The sequence below is a fragment of the Gigantopelta aegis genome, chromosome 5, assembly GCF_016097555.1.
Source record: "Gigantopelta aegis isolate Gae_Host chromosome 5, Gae_host_genome, whole genome shotgun sequence".
NCBI lineage: Eukaryota > Metazoa > Mollusca > Gastropoda > Neomphalida > Peltospiridae > Gigantopelta > Gigantopelta aegis.
The window spans coordinates 16,235,390-16,260,382 of NC_054703.1; the positions used below are offsets into that span (position 1 = coordinate 16,235,390).

General features: G+C 37.6%; 1 protein-coding gene and 1 long non-coding RNA gene across 2 annotated transcripts in view; both read right to left on the reverse strand.

Moving 5' to 3' along the window:
- Positions 1–7,266: 7,266 nt before the first annotated feature.
- LOC121373814 lies at positions 7,267–11,092 on the reverse strand. Its single transcript, XR_005958133.1, has 2 exons — positions 10,642–11,092; positions 7,267–10,487 (listed from the first exon to the last, which is right to left on the reverse strand). It is a non-coding gene; the product is annotated as an uncharacterized LOC121373814 (long non-coding RNA).
- A 1,200-nt stretch (positions 11,093–12,292) lies between these two features.
- The window catches only part of LOC121372891 (hydroxysteroid 11-beta-dehydrogenase 1-like protein), a 122,945-nt gene continuing 110,244 nt past the window's right edge, over positions 12,293–24,993 (reverse strand). The window contains exons 5-8 of the mRNA XM_041499328.1: positions 23,769–23,867; positions 22,279–22,492; positions 18,753–18,890; positions 12,293–15,062 (exon numbers count right to left, since the gene is read on the reverse strand). Coding sequence (XP_041355262.1) covers positions 14,824–15,062; positions 18,753–18,890; positions 22,279–22,492; positions 23,769–23,867 — 690 coding nt within the window. The 3' untranslated portion in view covers positions 12,293–14,823. The remainder of the gene's footprint in view (positions 15,063–18,752; positions 18,891–22,278; positions 22,493–23,768; positions 23,868–24,993) is intronic.

Genomic DNA, 24,993 nt, shown 5'->3' on the forward strand with positions numbered 1-24,993 from the left:
TTCCACGTAGCTAGAAGTAAACAAAAATAGTTTAAAAGATTTGATAAACCACATTTTACAAAAATGATAGAGAAAAAACAGGGACACAATTTTAGGCGCCGGTGACACATATACTTTGCACTCCACTGGATTTGCACTCCCCAGTCAACATTATACGTAGAATAAGCACTCCCCAGTGCATATTATACGTGTAATATACACTCCCTCAGTCTATATTATAAGTATAATAGGCACTCACTCTGAATAATATACACTCCCCCAGTCTATAGTATATGTATAATAGGCACTCCCTCTGAATAATATACACTCCCCCAGTCTATAGTATATGTATAATAGGCACTCCCTCTGAATAATATACACTCCCCCAGTCTATATTATATGTATAATAGGCACTCCCTCTGAATAATATACACTCCCCTAGTCTATATTATATGTATAATAGGCACTCCCTCTGAATAATATACACTCCCCCAGTCTATATATTATATGTATAATAGGCCCTTCCTCTGAATAATATACACTCCCTCAGTCTATATTATATGTATAATAGGCACTCCCTCTGAATAATATGCCCTCTCCATTACACGTAGGGTATAATATATTTTTAAGCACTCACATAATTATATATTTTTAGTGTTTTTGACGTTTGAATAGCCAGTGCACTTTGAAAAAGTTGGTATAAATCTCAGTGGCGAATCTAAACGAGGGCGTTGGGTATATGAATCAGGGGCGGACCCAAAGAGGCTAAAACTCTTCTGGATCCACCCTTGCAAATTTGCAGAATAAAACTAATAACTCATCATATGTGGTGATCGGATGGATCCCAGAATCTCTTCACCCATCACTGGCTTCCCTTACTTCCGATTAATATGACAACAATTATGTGGAGATAACATAGCAAAGCTTGGTCTTAAACATATAATCTACACTACCCATTCATTAGTATACACATAACCTGGAATTCACATTAATTATTACAAATCTATTAGTATTAAGTCTACAATGTATACTCCATGTTCATTATTAGACATATAATCTACACTACCCATTCATTAGTATACACATAACCTGGAATTCACATTAATTATTACAAATCTATTAGTATTCCGTCTATACTCCATGTTCATTATTAAACATATAATCTACACTACCCGTTCATTATTATACACATAACCTGGAATTCACATTAATTATTACAAATCTATCAGTATTCCGTCTGTACTCCATGTTCATTATTAGACATATAATCTACACTACCCATTCATTAGTATACACATAACCTGGAATTCACATTAATTATTACAAATCTATTAGTATTCAGTCTGTACTCCATGTTCATTATTAGACATATAATCTACACTACCCATTCATTAGTATACACATAACCTGGAATTCACATTAATTATTACAAATCTATTAGTATTCAGTCTGTACTCCATGTTCATTATTAGACATATAATCTACACTACGCATTCATTATTATACACATAACCTACACTACTCATTCACTGCTATACACATCACCTGCACTACCCCTTCATTATTATACACATAACCTACACTACTCATTCATTGCTATACACATCGCTATACACATCATCTGCACTACCCATTCATTATTATACACATAACCTACACTACTCATTCACTGCTATACACATCGCTATACACATCATCTGCACTACCCATCATTATTATACCCATTCATTATTATACACATAACCTACACTACTCATTCATTGCTATACACATCGCTATACACATCATCTGCACTACCCATTCATTATTATACACATAACCTACACTACTCATTCATTGCTATACACATCGCTATACACATCATCTGCACTACCCATTCATTATTATACACATAACCTACACTACTCATTCATTGCTATACACATCATCTGCACTACCCATTCATTATTATACACATAACCTACACTACTCATTCATTGCTATACACATCATCTGCACTACCCATTCATTATTATACACATAACCTACACTACTCATTCATTGCTATACACATCGCTATACACATCATCTGCACTACCCATTCATTATTATACACATAACCTACACTACTCATTCATTGCTATACACATCGCTATACACATCATCTGCACTACCCATTCATTATTATACACATAACCTACACTACTCATTCATTGCTATACACATCGCTATACACATCATCTGCACTACCCATTCATTATTATACACATAACCTACACTACTCATTCATTGCTATACACATCGCTATACACATCATCTGCACTACCCATTCATTATTATACACATAATCTACACTACTCATTCATTATTATAGTGCATCCATTGTTACAACATAATCTACACTACATTCATTAGAATGCATATATCCTACGTCTATTACTAGTATAGATATTAATACATGTAATATACACTCCACCTGCATTATTTTACATATAATCTGCACTCCCCATTCATTACTATACACATAACCTACATGACTCATTCATTGCTATACACATCATCTGCACCACCCATTCATTATTATACACATAACCTACCATAACGTTATTTAAATTTTTTTTGGTTCAAGGCCAAACTCTTTCTACTTAATTCTCCTGGGGCAAAAAATTTAAAATTAAATATTTAGATTAAATTTTCTTTATTTGGACCGCCCGTCGAAACTGTTTTGTAATATTAGGAATTAGTTGTCATATTCATAATTTTTAGACAAGCCTTCTGAATTAAGCCATTCCATTGTAGTATAAAGTCAAAATTGTCCCTATTAATTAAATACCTTCTGTCCGATGCTCAACCGCTGGCCTTGTCAGAGACTGGACGTGGGATGGACGTGCCTGAACCTCTGTTGGATATAGACACGTTAATAAAGTAACAGTACAGTAATGTATTCAGTATTTAAATATAGTCGTGGAGAGTGCATATTATATGTATAATAACTAGGGGAGTGCAAATAATTCAAGGGGAGTGCATATTATACATATAATAATAACTGGGGGAGTGCAAATTATACAAATAATAATGACTGGGGAGTGCATATTCTTGGGGAGTGCAAATTAAATGCTACACCGGTACAAAATGATGGCCTTCTGCTGACATAATTATAAGATTTACAGCATTTTTAAAAAGTTACATGAATAGATGGTAGAAACTAGTCCCATTAATGTAAGGGGTCATTTGTTACTCTATCTTGTATATTTGTGGCAATATCGAGTTTTATCTGTATATAATAGTATTTTATAATATTTGTAATGTTTCCTGTAACTAATTAAATTATTGTTATTTACAGGTAGTCATTGTATGTTATGTTTTTAATGTTTACTATACCTAATTAATCCAATGTCTCTTTCAGGTAATTCTGAAAAGGATAGTGCTCCTTTAATTTAATTATTTACAGGAAACATTACAAATATTATAAAATACTATTATATACAGATAAAACTCGATATTGTCACATATTGACTGATCTACTGACATTTATTTTAATTAACCCTACCCCTAATTCCTGCATGGCGCAGATTTCAACACCGTTATTAAAAACATCCAATTTTTATTTTTAAATCCTAATTTAAATAGATTTGACAACTAATATAATTATGGCCAATACCATAAGTGTATGACTCTCTCTCTCTCTCTCTCTCCCTCCCTCCCTCCCCCTCTCTCTCTCTGTCTCTCTCCCTCCCTCCCTCCCTCTCTCTCTCTCTCTCTCTCTCTCTCTCTCTCTCCTCTCTCTCTCTCTCTCTCTCTCTCATTCTCTGTCTATCTCTCTACCCCCTCCCCAACCAGTGCTATCTAGAGTAAATCTTCATATTTGGGCAAAAAACGATGGATACATTAAGGCAATATGAACTAGCGTGAAACCTTTTCAGCATGTATTTCCATTATTCTCATCACAATATTAGTTGTAATGCATGTGAAAATGCTTAGTGGTTCCTTTACAACCCCATTATAGCCCTAATAATACATGTATGAATAAATGTTGTTATCCAGGTTTGGAATGTTTTTTTATTAAAGTATTACGGCAGAAATGTTGACCAAATAAATGAATGAATGTTTAACGACACGAAAAATACATCGGCTATTGGGTGTCAAACTATGGTAAATTGAAAACTAAAGTGATGAGCAACAGTAATATAAAAATTCAACAGTTAAATTAAAACACAGTGTAAAGAACTGTGCAAAAATACAAATATCACAGTTAAATAATATTTAAAATTTACAATAAAACGCAGTATCACGTAGGAAATGTAAAATAAGTTCTGGATGGAATCGAAATGATTCCATCACATTTCTCTGACCAAAAATATCTTTTCTACTTTCTTAGAGATGAGGACATTCCACCAAAATGTGGCATACCGTCAGAGTACACTGACAGCGCTCACACTGAGGTGGAGGATCCTTCTTCAAAATAAATGAATGGGTTAAATATGTATGACCGATGCGAGCACAACACAAGACTATTTCATCCTTCCTACACTGTCTATAGGAGGACTGCCACTCTCCCAAGACTGGCTTGATAGCATGAAGCTTGTTTGCAACCGAACCGTCCCAATCACATTGCCAAGTCGAAAAGATAAATTGGTTGATACTAAGTTTAACATCAGTATAAGGTACACCAAACCTGGCATGAGGCAAATCCAAAGCAGGCTTGGCAGCAGAATCTGCCTTTTCATTACCCCTGATACCAACATGGCTGGGCACCCAACAAAATACAACATCTTTATTGGCAATAGATAAAAAGACACACTTTCGTATCACCATCCCAATTAAGGGATGGTCCAAAATGTTGACCAAGTAAATATAATATTTAATAACATGATAGAACGATTCGAACTTGCAATTACTAATTTGCCAACTCTATGGGTGGACTGGACAAAAGAACACAACCACCCAGGCAATACACAATCGTTACACACTGCAGGTGCAATCAAATAATTTTTGCAAGGTGGGAGGGGGTCTACATTATCAGTAAATATACTTTGAAATATGTGGACATTTATTTTTTGAGTGGAAGGGTAGGAATCCAAACCATGCACTGCTGGACAGTTTGACCCGTACCCCTCTATATCAAGGCTCCAGTCTAACCCTAACCCTAACCCTAAAACTAACGTGGGACTGTCCTCGGTGGTGTTGTGGTTAGGCCATCGGTCTACAGGCTGGTAGGTACTGGGTTCGGATCCCAATCGAGGCATGGAAATTTTAATCCAGATACCGACTCCAAACCCTGAGTGAGTGCTCCACAAGGCTCAATGGGTAGGTGTAAACCACTTGCACCGACCAGTGATCCATAACTGGTTCAACAAAGGCAATGGTTTGTGTTATCCTGCCTGTGGGAAGCGCAAATAAAAGATCCCTTGCTGCTAATCGGAAAGAGTAGCCCATGTAATGGCGACAGCGGGTTTCCTCTCAAACTCTGTGTGATCCTTAACCATATGTCTGAGGCCATATAACCGAACTAAAATGTGTTGAGTGCATTGTTAAATAATCCCCTGCGCGTGCTGTAACCTCACCGTGGTGCAGGGGTGTAACATTCTCTTTGAGAATGGCCAATACAGCACACATTGAGTAAAAGTCTGTATCTACCTGTGATATTTGTGTTTTTGCACGGTTCTTTACACCGTTTTTTTTTAACTGTTGAATTTTTATTATTGATGTTGATCATCACTTTAGATTTGCATTTACCATAGTTTGACACCCAATAGCCGATGTATTTTTTGTTAAATAAAACATTTCTTTCGTTTTCTTTCTTTCACCCACCTGGGCGAAATAGTAAAAAAATAACCTACCATAAAGAGCCCCAAAATTAAGCGAATACACCCAAGAAATGTTCATGTCACTCATGGAGAACTTAGCATCATGACCTAGTCTAAGCACGGGGTCAAGACGTAGCCCAGTAGTACAGCGCTCGCTCGATGCGTGGTCGGTTTGGGATCAATCCCATTCAGTGGTCTCATTGGGTTATTTCTCGTTCCAGTCAGTGCACCACGAATGGTGATGTATCAAAAGCCGTGGTATGTGCTATCCTGTCTATGGGATGGTTCATATAGAAGATCCCTTGCTACTAATGGAAAAATGAAAAATGTAACAGGTTTTGTTATATTTCTTGCTCCAGCCAGTGCACCACGACTGGTGGTGTATCAAAGGCCATGGTATGTGCTATCCTGTCTATTGGATGGTTCATATAAAAGATCCTTTGCTACTAATGGAAAAATGTAACAGGTTTTGTTATATTTTTTTGCTCCAGCCATTGCACCATGACTGGTATGTCAAAGGCCATAGTATTTTTTATCGTCTGTGTTATGGTGCATATAAAAGACCCCTTGCTGCTAATCGAAACGAGTAGCTCATGAAGTGGCGACAACAGGTTTCCTCTCAATATGTGTGTGGTCCTTAACCATATAACCGTAAATAAATTGTGTTGATTGCATCGTTAAATAAAACATTTCCTTCTTCTTCCTCTGTTAAGACTGTCAAAATTATGAAATGTTTGACATCCAACATCCGATGATTAATAAATACGTGCTCTAGTGGTTTTGTTAAACAAAACAAACGTCTTTCTTTTTTTGATGATCCAAAATATATAAGATAATCCACCACAGAAGGAAGGAAATGTTTTATTTAACGACGCACTCAACACATTTTATTTACGGTTATATGGTGTCAGACATATGGTTAAGGACCACACAGATACTGAGAAAGGAAACCTGCTGTCAACACTTAATAGGCTACTCTTTTCGATTAGCAGCAAGGGATCTTTTATATGCACCATCCCACAGAGAGGATAGTACATACCACGGCCTTTGATATACCAGTCGTGGTGCACTGGCTGGAACGAGAAATAGCACAAAACCTGTTACATTTTTCCATTAGTAGCAAAGGATGTTATATGAACCATCCAATAGACAGGATAGCACATACCATGGCCTTTGATACACCACCAGTTGTGGTGCACTGGCTGGTGCAAGAAATATAACGAAACCTACATTTTTCCATTAGTAGCAAGGGATCTTTTATATGAACCATCCCATAGACAGGATAGCACATACCACGGCCTTTGATACACCAGTCGTGGTGCACCGACCGCACACCAAGCGAGCACTTTACTACTGGGCTAGGTCCTGGACACCCCCCCCCCTCCACCACAGAAATGGACATACATGTATCACTGATGCAGAAATAAGAATAAGAGGCCGTTCAAATATTACTTACCTGTAACGCCAGCACATGTATTAACAAAAAACAAATTCAATATTCTTTTGTTTTGTTTTAGTTTATTCTTGCTATTTTGCAGAAAAGTAAATGTCATGTAAACAAACAAACAACAAACAAACAATGGGAGGTAGATAAAAGACTTAAGAATTAGTTAACAAACATTTCCTGACAAAACATATTAAACAATAAATTACATCATCTTTCATGATAATTATGTCATCCAGTAGCAAAATCTTAAATATGTTGGTTATAAGCAGACATAATAGACTATTTCTAGTTGCTATGTTAGACCAAGGTTGTATCTCTAAGTATCTCCCGTGATAATTCCGTCATCTGATAGCGAAATCTGTAACGTTTTGGTTATAAGCAGACATAATACACATTTCTAGTTGCTATGTTAGACCCAGGTTGTATTTCTAAGTATCTCCCATGATAATTCCGTCATCCGATAGCGAAATCTGTAACGTTTTGGTTATAATAAGAAATAATACACTATTTCTAGTTATGTATTTCTACGCATTACTACAAACAGAACTGCAGCCAGCTTGTCAAGTCATTATCACAAGGCCAAATCACAGCACATCCAATGATCAAGCCAATTTCCCACCCCAAAAATATTCAGAAATGTAAAAATGCTTTAGAAAACAAGCACATCCAATGATAAGGCCAATTTCAAATGGTGCACTACACCCTTACAAGAACATCAACCAAACGAGTTGAGAGATATAAATTAAGATCGATTATGGGTAATAAATAGGATATTAAACTCGCTACCATTTTGTATCCTGTTTATATCCCTCGATAAATAATTGTCATTGTCACTCGGTAAAGCTTGTGACAAATGAAAATTATTTCACTCGGGAGGGTGAGTGATCGCCATCGCTTGCTAGACTGGTTTTTGGGCCAAATCTTAGATGAGTGCAATGTGATAGAAGACAATCATGGTACCAGTCAAATTATTAGCGAGTGTTCGGTCTCCTGAGCAGACCACCGATGATCTGGAACCTACTGCATCGATTCTCATGATCGACATCCAATAACCGATGATCAATAAATCTATGTGTTCTAGTGGTGTTGTTAAACAAAACCAACTGGTTTATCCACAAACATGAATGGACAATACCCAAAGTCAAACTATTGGTTTATCTACAAACATGAATACCCAATACCCAAAGTCAAACTCTTGGTTTATCCACAAACATGAATGGACAATAACCATAGTCAAACTCTTGGTTTATCCACAAACATGAATACCCAATAACCATAGTCAAACTCTTGGTTTATCCACAAACATGAATACCCAATAGCCATAGTCAAACTCTTGGTTTATCCACAAACATGAATACCCAATAACCATAGTCAAACTCTTGGTTTATCCACAAACATGAATACCCAATAGCCATAGTCAAACTCTTGGTTTATCCACAAACATGAATGGACAATAACCATAGTCAAACTCTTGGTTTATCCACACACATGAATGGACAATAACCATAGTCAAACTCTTGGTTTATCCACAAACATGAATGGACAATAACCATAGTCAAACTCTTGGTTTATCCACAAACATGAATACCCAATAGCCATAGTCAAACTCTTGGTTTATCCACACACATGAATACCCAATAACCATAGTCAAACACTTGGTTTATCTACAAACATGAATACCCAATAGCCATAGTCAAACTCTTGGTTTATCTACAAACATGAATAATGAATGATTGAATGTTTAACGACACCACAGCACTAATTTTTTAATCGGCTATTGGGTGTCAAACTACGGTCCACAAACATGAATGCCCAATAAACATAGTCAAACATTTGGTTCATCCACAAACATGAATGCCCAATAAACATAGTCAAACATTTGGTTCATACACAAACATCAATGCCCAATAACTATAGTCAAACACTTTAACCAATTTGGGTGCAACATTTGTGTGTGTGTGTGTGTGTGTGTGTGTGTGTCTGTTCTGAGAACACTAAGATCATTTTAATGTAGTAATATTAACAGCTGTTAAGGCTGAACATTTCAGAAGTTTTGAGGTCAACTGTTTCGAGGTCAGCACGTTTGTATTCAATTTAGGCGGGATTATTTTAGGGTCAAACTTTATCACTTTGACTTTGGTGCATTCTAAAGCCCCGAAATAGTCTGTGTTTTTGCCCACTATCACCAACTATTGCAGCACACTTGAAAAGTGTTTTGTCGTTTTTGTGATTTGATGCTGTACAATCACAGATTTATTTTTATACCCTTTACATGTAATCTGGATGACAAAACAGTTATGACAATCAGAATAACAATATTAAACATTAGCTTATTACCACCATTAACTTTTGCATGTATTTCAATTCAATTTCTATGTCATAATATATTCTGTGAAAAATAGGACAAAGTTGACAGGGAAACGTGACTGCTATTATTAGTTAGTAAAGTCACTTGCTAACTACCATGACAAAAATAAATATAGGTTAACTATAAATATTTGGTGTTATTTATTTCATTATCTATTATCCTACTCAGAATACTAATCACTTTTACCATTATGACTTTTTTTTTTAATGAAATATCATAGTAAGCAACATATTATGTCATTTACCTACTTTTAGATATCAAACCACCCACCAAGCGTCTCTCTTAGACCACTCAAAACATCATACACCTCCAAATTGCCTCCCTTACATGTACCCGACATATGACATTGCATACCTTCCAGCTTATCTCCCCTGAGTTCAATAAATAAAATACTCTCCAACTTACTTCCCCTGTATGAATTGATATATCACATTCTCCAGTTTCCCTCTGTGGAATCAGCTTATCACATACTCTGCAAGTTACCTCCCCTACTTGATAATACATCACATCATTCAAGTTACCTCCCTACTCAACTTGATACAGCACATCTGCCAGATCACCTCCCCTACTTGATCATACATCACATCATTCAAGTTACCTCCCTACTCAACTTGATACAGCACATCTGCCAGATCACCTCCCCTACTTGATGATACATCACATCATTCAAGTTACCTCCCCTACCCACCTTGATACAGCACATCTGCCAGATCACCTCCCCTACTTGACGATACATCACATCATTCAAGTTACCTCTCTACCCAACTTGATACAGCACATCTGCCAGATCACCTCCCCTACTTGATCATACATCACATCATTCAAGTTACCTATCTACCCAACTTGATACAGCACATCTGCCAGATCACCTCCCCTACTTGACGATACATCACATCATTCAAGTTACCTATCTACCCAACTTGATACAGCACATCTGCCAGATCACCTCCCCTACTTGATCATACATCACATCATTCAAGTTACCTATCTACCCAACTTGATACAGCACATCTGCCAGATCACCTCCCCTACTTGACGATACATCGCATCATTCAAGTTACCTCCCCTACAGGACTTATATAACATTTTTTTCGAAGCTATCTCCTCTACATGACTTGATTATATACAGTGGCGTAGCACAGGTTGCCAGCATCTGGGGCAAGACAAGTATTGCGCCCCCTAACCAGTGGACCATTAATACTCCCCGAATCCCTTTCACCAGTCCAGAATTTTGTGTCCAGGGCAACCATGCCAGTGGAACCCGCCCACGCTATGCCACTGATTATATATCTTTCACGTAAAATATACCTCTCCTACATGTTTATATATGACATCCTCCAACTTGCAACCCCTACCCAACCTGATACATCAACTTGCCAGTTTGCAAGTTACCTACACAATGTACCTTACCTGAGTTTAACGGATTATACATGTACACCCTTCAATTTATTTCCCCTAAATATACATTTCAATTTATTTCCTCTAATTGTCTTACAAATTAATATATATCAGTTGCCCCCCCCCCAAACCCCAACAACCCCCCCCCCCCCCCCCCCAAAAAAAAATAAAATATTCTACTGAATATGGAATTGGCTAAAAAGTATAGGGACTGTAATTTTTATATTTCACACTTTATTTGGGAGGGTGGGACCCAATATATGACTTATTTTTCTACTTGCCTCCTTTTCCTACCTCATCATCTTTTCACATTCAAAATAACAAAGAGTGACATAAACTATACTCTTGATATACACATGTACATAAATTACTCGCACTGCAATCACACATCAAACACAAGAGTCACAAACATTTTAATATTTTAGGCTATTCTTTAGCTAGCCTCAGTTTATAACAATATCAAGGTGCTATTAAAGAAATATTACTTTGATTTCCTTTTTGTTAAGCCTGTTTTAAAGGCATGTGATCTTATGTAAAGGTTGACTTAATATAATACAGTACAGTTAAACAATTAAATGTTTTGCCAAGTTGTAGTCTAATCTCAGAAGATTTCATTACAAATAAAGGTTTCTTCCGTTTTATAAAAATATTGGCAAATAGGAAAAAGGACCAAGAGTTAACTCTTAAATAGCGAGAGTGTAACGTAACTCTCTTGAATAGAGCTGCAATTAATATGATTTACACAATACAAACACGACCAGGAAAAACAGCTTAAAGGGACAGACCCTAGTTTCACCTCACGAAAATGCACACCAAGTTTAGTTAATCTACAAACCTGTAACACATTTGGATAAAGTTACAACTGAGTGAAACATGAGCTTGTGACTTTGAAATGATGAAATACCCTCTAAAAATAGACTAAAACTTGACTCCATAACAGTTACTTCTCAGACGCACGTGCGTTTTTAAAAATATGAGAAATGCATTTTGTGATATTAAAAACACCAGGATGAACAAAAACACTTTGAATGTATGGAAATGAATAATCTAAACAATAAAATCTAAGTAAAGTATGATTTTAGTTATCAAAAATGGCTCTAATAGTAAAAAATATGCCTTAGAGCTTAAAAACTAGGGCATGTCCCTTTAAGATGATAAACAAATCAACAATATACAAGATTTTCATTCATTACAAGCCTTGATGGTTTAACAGGCAAATCATTGGCTTTTACCCTTTCCAACAATATCAGCCAAACACCGCCAGTTTACTCCAGACGATATCGGCCATTGATGGTTTAACAGGCAACAATATTGGCCATTGATGGTTTAACAGGCAAATCATTGGCTTTTACCCTTTCCAACAATATCAGCCAAACACCGCCAGTTTACTCCAGACGATATCGGCCATTGATGGTTTAACAGGCAAATCATTGGCTTTTACCCTTTCCAACAATATCAGCCAAACACCGCCAGTTTACTCCAGACAATATTGGCCATTGATGGTTTAACAGGCAAATCATTGGCTTTTACCCTTTCCAACAATATTAGCCAAACACTGCCAGTTTACTCCAGACGATATTGGCCATTGATGGTTTAACAGGCAAATCATCGGCTTTTACCCTTTCCAACAATATCAGCCAAACACCGCCAGTTTACTCCAGACGATATCGGCCATAGATGGCCCATGTATTTAGCATATGAATTACTCAGAGTTATACCCCTTTGCATGGAGTTATATCCCTTCACAAAACTCTCTTATAATAAAGATAAATCCCTTAATCGTTTGTGGGTGGTGTGTGCTTCTTATCCTGTCTGTTTAAAGTGTGGATATCCCCACCAGCTTCTTACCTTTTTAAAACCAGTAGAATAGTGTAAAAGAAAAATGCCCCACACACTACAAGAAGCATATATGCCTTCCCACCCTGCTCCTATTGTTCCCTGCTAAGATAAAAGGCAGTAACTGAAAATTGGGTGCTAGCTAATGAATGGTGAAACCAGAGTGATACCTTCCAGAAACACTACCTTTGAGAAACAAACTTGTTTACCTGCTTAATAAAACTTGTAATCAGATGAATAAAAGGCACAAAAGTTATTACTTTAAAATCATTAATTCTTCATTTAACAGTTTTTTGGCTTATCAGGGCAGTACTGTAGTGTGTATCCCTCCCATAAACCATTATGTAGAACAATCAGGGATCATACACCTTCTTCAAAACAAATTTCCATACTTTTTCCATACCTTTTCCAGACTTACTTTTTAGATTATTTGCATTAAAGCAATGTCCCACAAATCGAATCCCACTAAGATAGATGACTTCCAAATGCACACTGCAAAAGTATATAAAATTGGAAACTCCCGATTAGCTTCTGAATGTTAATGTCTGCGTGTAAAAGAAGATCGCGTTCGGGCGACATTATGCAAGTTACTAAAATTTGCTAGTTTTCCATACTTTTTCAAAACTTTTTGACGCAAAATTGTATTTTTTCCCATACTTTTTCAAGACCTGGAAAATGAAAAAGATAAATTCCATAATCTTCAAGGAGTTCCAGACTGAGTATGAACCGTGAATCATGATAACAGAGGTACTATTCCTGGCAGTGCATGATATTCCTGACCAGGCTTTTTGCCAGAGGGTAAACTGGGTACGGCACTATACCCAAATGTTTTGCAGATTTGTTTTTTTTAATTTGACCTTTTGACAAAATTAATGACTCTTTATCATTACTGCATAGCTGCCAACATTTAAAAACGGGAAAGAGTAATAATTTTTGCGTGAATTGTGACCCGTCGTATAAACCCTTTTGCTGTGTAAAATATCCAGATATTTGTTTATGAATTGTTTTATCGCTGGCCTCAACGATGTCCTGGTGTTTCTTCGTTTTGATGTGCCTTTGGCAATCATTTTTCCCGCCATGGGCAACAGAAAAATCAACACGACATAAAGTGCAAAATGCACTAGTATTACCAACAGAACTGGCCTTCAAAACAGGCCACTCATTGCTGTAGTCCTGTTTATACTTCTGTACTACTTTTGGCTTTTTCTGAGCTTTGCACAGTTCATATGGCTCTGATCGTTGGCGTTTTTTCGACATCTTTACAAAATGGCGTCGTTTCACAAGCTACGTCTATCCCGAAGTGCGTTGCGCGCGTGCAAAAAAAACTTCCGTGCGCATTTGCGGCTAGTTGGGCGAGTCCAATTTATGTGATTCGTGGTTATTACAAAAAAAACCCCCAAAACCCCAGGAAAACGTGGATTTGCCGTAATCGTATCGCATAAATCGTAATGGTTGGCAGCCCTGTTACTGTATGATTTTCTTAACCCTAACCCTAAACCTAACACATTTTCTTTCTGGGAGAGACCCTGATACCCACTATCACATTCAGCACACACATTGTAAATATTCAATTTCATAGCGCCATACCCAAAAATGTCTTTCTTTCTGGCAGAAACTTTGTCCCCACCACCATTTCATCAATTCATGAATATTCATAAACCAGCCTTAAGTAAAACAATCACCTAAACCCAGACATTAATATCTGTAATGAGAAGCAGTGTTCATGAATATTCATAAACCTGCCTTAAGTAAAACAACCACCTAAACCCAGACACTATTATCTGTAATGAGTAGGCATGTTCATGAATATTCATAAACCAAAGTAAAACAATCACCTAAACCCAGACACTATTATCTGTAGTGAGAAGGCGTGTTCATGAATATTCATAAACCAGCCTGAAGTAAAACAATCACCTAAACCCAGACACTATTATCTGTAGTGAGAAGGCGTGTTCATGAATATTCATAAACCAGCCTGAAGTAAAACAATCACCTAAACACAGACACTATTATCTGTAGTGAGAAGGCGTGTTCATGTATCGCGTTATCGCCTCAATCACATCAGGCAGCCAATCCCTGAGAAGGTATGGAAGCCTCACTTCCATATAAGGATAATACATTTCCCGTGACCGCCTGGCTCCGCCCTTGACAATGGCCAGGGCCGTGTCTGTGGGGCTGGCGATGTACAGGGTGGACAGCAGGAAGTTCTGACCGAACACTCGCAGCTGGTTCAAAGCACTTTCTGTCCCTGAAAGAAACGAAAACAAGAAAACTGATTTTTTTTTTTTTTTTTTTTTACAAAACTCAGCCATACAACCGTAAATAAAATGTGTTGAGTGCGTCGTTAAATAAAATAAATAAACAAAACTCATTAATTTCCCAAGAGGTCAACTTGAAACGAAGATTCTGAGAGTACAGTATACACAATATATATCCCTTGCCAGGCCCCAAGAAATTTTCGAACCTCCTACATTTCAAGGGCCATAACTCTGTAAAAGAAAGAAAGAAGTGTTTTATTTAACGATGCACTCAACACATTTTATTTACGGTTATATGGCGTCAGACATATGGTTAAGGACCACACAGATTTTGAGAGGAAACCCGCTGTCGCCACTACATGGGCTACTCTTCCGATTGGCAGCAAGGGATCTTTTATTTACGCTTCCCACAGGCAGGATAGCACAAACCATGGCCTTTGTTGAACCAGTTATGGATCACTGGTCGGTGCAAGTGGTTTACACCTACCCATTGAGCCTTGCGGAGCACTCACTCAGGGTTTGGAGTCAGTATCTGGATTAAAAATCCCATGCCTCGACTGGGATCCGAACCCAGTACCTACCAGCCTGTAGACCGATGGCCTGCCACGACGCCACCGAGGCCGGTCATCTGTAAAAGAAGACATAAGAACTCAATAATTAACAAGCATTCAGAGAGTACTCCCAAAGCAATACATGTCCTCTACCAGCCCGAACAAATTTTCGAAATTTCCCTAGTTCCCTAGAAAGAAAGAAACATTTTATTTAACGACGCACTCAACACATTTTATTTACAGTTATATGGCGTCAGACATATGGTTAACGACCACACATAGTTTGAGAGGAAACCCGCTGTTGCCACTATATGGGCTACTCTTTCTGATTAGCAGCAAGGGATCTTTTATTTGCGCTTCCCACAGGCAGGATAGCACAAACCATGGCCTTTGTTGAACCAGTTATGGATCACTGGTCGGTGCAAGTGGTTTACACCTACCCACTGCGCCTTGCGGAGAAATCACCATGAAAGTCAAACTACATAATAAAGTTATATAAAGTTATATCTCAGCTCAATATCTAGAGGCACTGCGGAAAAACAGTCTGGAAACTGTATGTGGGACAGATGGACAGACAAACTGATGGACAGACAGAAGGATGGTGATGAAACATTTAGTCCTCTCTCCGGTTGAACTGGTAGGGAATGAAAGTCAAACAGTATATCAAAGAAGCAATTTGTGTGGTTATCTCTAAAAAAGGAAGGAAGGAAGGAAGGAAATGTTTTGTTTAACAACGTACTCAACACATTTTATTTACGGGTATATGGCGTCGGACATATGGTTAAGAACCACACAGATATTGAGAGGAAACCTGCTGTCATGGGCTACTCTTTTTCAATTAGCAGCAAGAGATCTTTTATATGCACCATCCCACAGACAGGATAATACCACGGCCTTTGGTATACCAGTCGTGGTGCACTGGCTGGAGTGAGAAATAGCCCAATGGGCCAACCGATGGGGATCGATCCCAGACTGACCGTGCATCAAGCAAAGGCTTTATCACTGGGCTACGTCCCACCTCTAATTTCCCAAGAGGTCAATTTCATAAAATGAATGAATGAAAGAATGTTTAACGACACCCCAGCACTACGAAAAATACATCAGCTATTGGGTGTCAATTTGATAAAAAATTAATAAAATAAAATAAAAATAACATGTAATCTTTGCACAGTATATCAAACAAGGAATTTGTGGTGTTATCTCTATCTCCCGCCAATTTTGAACATAACAAGTTTTAAAAAACCCGAAAAACAAGCAAAACTTTTCATTTCATTTGAACTTATTTTCGTGCTTATCCAATTAAGGTCCAAGCACGCTGTCCTGGGCTGTCTGTCCAGGACAGTGGGTTAGTTGTTAGGTGGTTGGTGAGAGAGAAGAGGGTATAGTGGTCTTACACCTACCCATTAAGTCGTTGAAGCTCGCTCTGGGTGGGAGCAGGTACCGGGCTGCGAACCCTGTACCTACCAGTCTTAATGTCCGATGGCTTAACCACGACACCACCGAGACCGGTAGTAGCAGTGGCACTTTATATAAAGTTTGTTTCACTTAATGATCTAACCAGATCACAAAACAAAGAGTTAAATAAAGGGAGAGAAAAAGATACACACATTCCCAGAGCATGGGAAGAATTACGTCCCTTATATTTCAGATGATCGAATGAGTTGGTCCAGTCAATAAGGTAGGAGTTATCTACCTTAGAATGGTATAATTCTAGAGATGGTCCTTATTTGAAAACACAGGCTACGGTGGTGTCGTGGTTAAGCCATCAGACATAAGGCTGGTAGGTATAGGGTTCGCAACCTAGTACTGGCTCCCACCCAGAGTGAGTTTTAATGACACGGTCACAGAAATATCACATAAGACTGAGTCAGTGACTTACCAACAAGCCCTATGACACAGGGTAACAGAAAAATCACATAAGATTGAGTCAATGACTTAACCACAAGCCCTATGACACAGGGTAACAGAAATATCACATAAGACTAAGTCACTGACTTACCCACAAGCCTTATGACACAGGGTAACAAACATATCACATAAGACTTACCCACAAGCCCTATGATAGAAACGGTAATAATATCACCTAAGACCGAGTCACTGACTTATCTACAAGCCTTATGACACACAGAGCTTACGCACAAGCCCTATAACAGACAGAGTACCGTAGATCTTCGCCTATAAGTCAAATTTTTTTCACCCAACTTATAAGCGGGTAAAAAAAATTCACCCCAAAATATTACCTTTTTGGGGATTATTTTACAAGTTTTATTGTTGAAGTATGCCCTGTATTTATACTCAAATATGTTAATTTGACACATTTATTTTTATAACCTTTTTTTTTTTTGGCATTAGAACGGTTTTGGTTATGCAAAAAGGCGTGCGATCTCACTCACATGCCAAGAGAACAGTCCACTTAGTTAAAATAACAGTCATCACTAATAGCAAAAATGTAAACAATACTAACTACCTGTTGCCTGAGTTTATTTTGAAATCTGGTCACTGGCATTAATGGTTGTTCAAACAATGTTTTGTCGGTGATTAACTTCATGAATATTACTGAGCTTTCCCTTAAAACAGCTTAAGACTGATCTCTGCAGTTCACTAGAGCAATAGGGACATGTATACATCATTTGGTACAAAAACCAGTGTACTTTCCAGAGTTATCCTCCTTACATGTATTAATATGGTGGCAAAACATGTGATTAACTGATACTTTCAGTTTTATCGTAGTGATCTGTTGTCAGTGTTTATAAATAAAGTTGTTGTCTGTGCACAAAACTATGCTGTACAGTGCCATACGGTAACAGTCAAACAGCTTTCACTATCTACTAAGGGAATACTTTGTTTTGATGCTATGTAGTTTGATTGCAATGTACAAAACGTGAAAACTGAAGTTTGTAAAATAATTTTCTTTTGTTCAAATATTGTATATTGTTGTTCTTATGTGCTGAAAATAAGAAATACTTCAATATTTATAAGTTGTTTTTCATGGGTCGATTTATAAACGGGTCAATAAAAAAATAAGTTTTCAGGGCTTGAAATTAGGGACTCAACTTATAGCCGAGATCGACTTACAGGCGAAGATATACGGTAATAGAAAAATCTCATAAGACTGAGCCACTGACTTACCCACAAGCCCTATGACACACAGGGTAACAGAAATATCACAGTTTCGCAGTCTGAGCTCTTGCCGGAGTGTGCTGAAAAATCCATCCAGTGCAAACTTGGATGCCACATAAGGAGCCACAAAGGGCACAGCTATTTTTCCTGGAGAGAAAGAACAAAGAGCAGAACAAAATGTTAAATCTAAATCCAGAAGTAACTACTGAACACTCTCTGAAATTGTCAGAATAAATGAATGAATGAATAAATGAACGAACGAAAGAACAACATCACAGCAAGAAAAACACATCAGCAATTGGGAAAAAGGAAGGAAATGTTTTATTTAATGACGCACCCAACACATTTTATTGACGGTTATATGGCGTCAGACATACGGTTAAGGACCACACAGATATTGAGAGAGGAAACCCGTTGTCGCCACTTCATAGGCTATTCTTTTCGATTAACAACATGGGATCTTTTATAGGCACCATCCCAGACAGGGTAGTATATACCATGGCCTTTGATATACCAGTCGTGGTGCACTGGCTGGAATGAGAAATAGCCCAATGGGCCCACTGATGGGGATCGATCGATGACCGACCATGCATCGAGCGAGCGCTCTACCACTGGGCTACGTCCTGCCCTCCAGCTACTGGGTGTCAAATAAAGGTAAACATGTCAATGAATGTTCAGGGTAACTATAGAAAGACTACGCCCACAGCTAAAGACGATGTGAAATGGTATGTGTGTGGCATGCATGGATACAACAGACAAGCATCTGTCACAGCTGGAGAGACTAGGGATATGGAGGTGGACAGGAGGAGCTGACAGGAGGAGCTGCCACATCAGGAAGAAATAAGGCGTTGTTTCCATTACGGTGGTTCTAACCACGCGGCTAGCCATCTAGACGTTCTGCCTGTGTGCTTAGCTCATTTCCATTGAGGCACTTTTATGATGCGGTTCTATCCATGTGACATCATTAAAGCCGCACACCCTAGTTCCATCCAGCGAAAATAAATTATAATTTGGTTAATCTACAAACCTGTAACACACTTAGATCACGTTTTTATCAAATGGAGTGTAAAAGCAGGTTTTATATCGATAAATACCATGGGAATCCCCATGTCCCAATTGCTTGAAATAATTTTGAAAGTTAGTATTCTGATGTCACCGGTAGATGTCGCTCAAAGCACAACGATGCCTACGTCACTACAAATTTCACAGAGTACGCACAGACTTGGGGTGCGTTCTTTTCACCTCTCCTGGACATGTTCCAACTGTTGTGTCCTGGTTGTATCCCCTCTCCAGATATCGTAAGACTTAGCAAAATTATTGGTTTTAAGGGTTTGTAACGTTTTGTATTGAGACACTTACTTGTCTGAACTTTATTGTTACTGAAAATGTTCACGAACTGTGAAGAAAAATCTCACAAATGAACAACAACAAATCGGATGTTGATTGCGCGAACCGTGCACGAGAAAACAAACCGAACCAAAATGATAACGGTCATGTGGTATACCAACGTCTGTGACACTGAAATGGAAATATCCTGTCTAAAAATAGATTAGACCTTGTCTGCTCAACGGTTTTTTCTCAAACATGCGTGCCTTTTTAAGAAATAAGAAAAATGCATTTTGTGATATTGCAAAAACCAGGATTACCAGGATTACCAAAAAACACTTCAGGTGAATGGAAATGTATATTCTAAATAATAAACGGTAAGTAAAGTGCAATTTAATTTGTGAAAAAATGGGTTTAATAGTGAAAAACAACGCCGTAATGGTTAACAACTAGCCGTAACTAGGGTGTGTCCCTTTAATAGGTTAATGATGAGTATACTGCAACATAACATCATTTCATGGAAGGAAATGTTTTATTTAACGACACATTCAACACATTTTATTTACGGTTATATAGCGTCGGACATATGGTTAAGGTCCACACAGATATTGAGAGAGGAAACCCGCTGTCGCCACTTCATGGGCTACTCTTTTTTTATTAGCAGCAAGGGATCTTTTATATACATCATCCCATAGACAGGATAGCACATACCACAGCCTTTGATGTACCAGTCGTGGTGCACTGGCTTCATTTCATGAATTCAAAACATTATCAACCTTTTTTGCATCCATGTGGTTACCTGTATCAGTAAAAAGATGTCATGCAAATTAACCTATTATCCCATAGACAGGATAGCACATACCACGGCCTTTGATGTACCAGTCGTGGTGCACTGGCTTCATATCATGAATTCAATACATTATCAACCTTTTTTGCATCCACGTGGTTACCTGTATCAGTAAAAAGATGTCATGCAAATTAACCTATTATCCTATAGACAGGATAGCACATACCGCGGCCTTTGATGTACCAGTCGTGGTGCACTGGCTTCATTTCATGAATTCAATACATTATGAACCTTTTTTGCATCCACGTGGTTACCTGTATCAGTAAAAAGATGTCATGCAAATTAACCTATTATCCTATAGACAGGATAGCACATACCACGGCCTTTGATGTACCAGTCGTGGTGCACTGGCTTCATTTCATGAATTCAATACATTATCAACCTTTTTTGCATCCACGTGGTTACCTGTATCAGTAAAAAGATGTCATGCAAATTAACCTATTATCCCATAGACAGGGTAGCACATACCACGGCCTTTGATATACCAGTCGTGGTGCACTGGCTTCATTTCATGAATTCAATACATTATCAACCTTTTTTGCATCCACGTGGTTACCTGTATCAGTAAAAAGATGTCATGCAAATTAACCTATTATCCCATAGACAGGATAGCACATACCACGGCCTTTGATGTACCAGTCGTGGTGCACTGGCTTCATTTCATGAATTCAATACATTATCAACCTTATTTGCATCCACGTGGTTACCTGTATCAGTAAAAAGATGTCATGCAAATTAACCTATTATCCTATTGACAGGATAGCACATACCATGGCCTTTGATATACCAGTCATGGTGCACTGGCTGTGACGAGAAATAGCCCAATGGGCCCACCAACGGGGATCGATCCCCTATTTAATTTTACCACCTGTCTACACTAATGGAAAAGTAGCCTAAGATGGAAATCAAAGGAGAAAAAGTACAAGAGGCAGTGGATAAATAAAGAGAATAACTAGTTAATGACGTCGGATATCAGCTTTATCCTGTGAAGGTAAGAATGGGAAATTCTGTGAGGCTAGATCTGCCAAGCGGAATTTCTCATTCGGCCGTAACAGGATAAAGCAGATGTCCGACGTCAGTAACTAGTTATTATTTTTATCCTGCAGACAATAACAATTAAGGGGAAAAGCTATTTCTGTTATTTAAGCCACATTGTATGATGACCTAGAGGTCAAATGAGCAAATTTTGTAATGTAGCTATGCGTGTGACGTCGTCATATGAGTGACGTCAAAAGCTAGTATACTTTATGATTTTGCTTTAATTGGTCATCATAATCTGTCAATAGAAACAGTGTTTGCATGATAAAAATAATTTTTACAAAATTGAAAACTAAATTAACAAATTTATAAAGAACATCTCACCAGCATACGATGATACGACAACGATGCTTCCGTGACTCTTCTCGAGGTGGGTCTGTGCGTGGGACGACAGATGGACGTATGCGCGGAAGTTGATGTCCATGATCTTGGAGAACTGTGTGAGGTTTTCATGGGAGCCGAGCCACTCACCGAGAGGAAATGCCATGATGTGGTTGAGCACCAATATGTCGATACCTCCTAGAAGTCGAACAGCCTCCTAGAAGTCGAACAAAAGGCAGAGATGTAAACCAAGGGCCGAAGAGATGTAAACCAAGGGCGCTTTGTTGCATGTACAATTTTCTAGTAAGATGTGAACGCTATATGTGGTTACCAAAAACCATGCCTCAAACCATGTCTCTCTACACAGTTCACTTCCGGGTGAGAGTTGAATGATGACGGTCCACTATAGGTCCTAATTGTGACACATGTTATGGTTCACATATTCACGTCTAGGAATTGGGGAAGAATTAAAATGATTTGTATGTTTAATGGTAAGCCTTCTGGCTGTATTTTGTCCATGTTATTTTGTAATATTGTGCATTGAATTTTTGGGACATGGGTGTATAGCACAATAGACAGCCGGAGTGAATCGGTTAATGAACCACCTGTTCGGACCGATACTACAGCCAGATGTGGTTATATAGCAAAAAACTGAGATGGAAAGGTTCTCAATTTTGGTAGTGAAAATAAATGCTTATATAATGTATGTTCGCAATGGTGTATGTTGTTAGTGCCAATGAGAACCCGTTCGATTGGCAATCTTTGTTTGAAGTTGGGCAATTTAACATGGATTTCAATGACAGACGACATCTGTGTAGTGAGACCCAAGCTCATCGAAAACAGCCTCTAATGATGCCACAACCAGTGAAAAACAACATTATTACTGGAAATTATGTTGTTATTTGTGTGTGCGTGTGTGCTAACATGTGCATTATACAGCATTGCAAGATTTTGAAGTAATATTTAACATTGAACATACTTTGATGACGTACTGTGTGGATAACACTGTATTTCAATATTTTCATGTAATATTTTTATGTAATATTTTCAGGTGATATTTTAATGTGATATTTTAAGGTGATATTTCCAGGTAGACCTAATATTTAACCTTGAACATACTCGATGACCTACTGTGTGGATAACACTGTATTGTAATATTTGCAGGTGATATTTTCCTGTAATATTTAACCATGAACATACTCTGATGACGTACTGTGTGGATAACACTGTACTTTAATATTTTCATGTAATATTTTCTGGTGATATTTTGAGGTGTTATTTTCATGTAATATTTTCAGGTAATATTTAACCATGAACATACTCTGATGACGTACTGTGTTGATACATTGTACTACAATATTTTCAGATATTATTTTGAGGTGATATTTTCATGTGATATTTTGAGGTGATATTTTCATGTGATATTTTGAGGTGATATTTTCATGTGATATTTTGAGGTGATATTTTCCTGTAATATTTAACCTTGAACATACTCTGATGACGTACTGTGTGGAGGTCAGATTACTCATGTCCGCTATCACGTACTCGTACCGGCCTTGCGGTGTTCCGACCTCCCGACATTTCTTCACCACCTGAAAACACAAACAGTTCTCTCATTACCGGTACTCACCATTACTTACCTACACATGGTATGTAACACAACAATAGAGTTAATTAGTAACCCATGGTTGATCTATTAAATTAAAAGTTAATGGTAAAAAAGAATTCTGTGAAATTAGATGTTTCGCCTACCATAAACACATTCAATGCATGTTTATTTTAAAAAATTTTTAAACATTTAACTTTAATTTTAAAAATTCAATTAAAATTGTTTATTATTTTAATTAATTTTTTTTTTTTTTTATATATGCATTGTGATAAACATCCATAGGTTCAACTATAAACCAAGTTTTATTGACGTACATGTTTTATATTTTGTATACATGTATGCATTGTGATGAACATCCATAGATGCAACTATAAACCAAGTTTTATTGATGTACGTTTTATATTTTATATACATGTACACATTGTGATGAACATCCATAGGTGCAACTGTAAAAAAAGTTTTATTGATGTACATGTAGCACTGGCAGTTTGTGACAAATGGAGTAAACACAAAACTTTAATGTTTCCACATGCATTTTATCGTGTGAGTTTCCATTCACATTTTATCGTGTGAGTTTCCACTCACATTTTATCGTGTGAGTTTCCACTCACATTTTATCGTATGAGTTTCCACTCACATTTTATCATGCGAGTTTGCACTCACATTTTATCGGGTGAGTTTCCACTCACATTTTATCGTGTGAGTTTCCACTCACATTTTATCGTATGAGTTTCCACTCACATTTTATCGTATGAGTTTCCACTCACATTTTATCATGCAAGTTTCCACTCACATTTTATCATGCAAGTTTCCACTCACATTTTATCGGGTGAGTTTCCACACCAGGGCTTCTAGATTATGGTAGCCCACTCCCATGGCTAGTGATATTCAATTTTGGGCTAGTAAATAACTACTATAACTAGCCCAATGGCTAGTGGAAAAAAACCTTGTAAAATGCTGCATTTACGTGTTTTTTTAAATATGAATATCCTGCCCCTTCTTTCCACCCCCAATCTAAGGATTTTTAAGCTCTATCTCCCTCTTTAGGTGACATATCTGATTATTACTATTAGTAAAATTATATTTATTTAAAGTAGGGCTAGTGAATT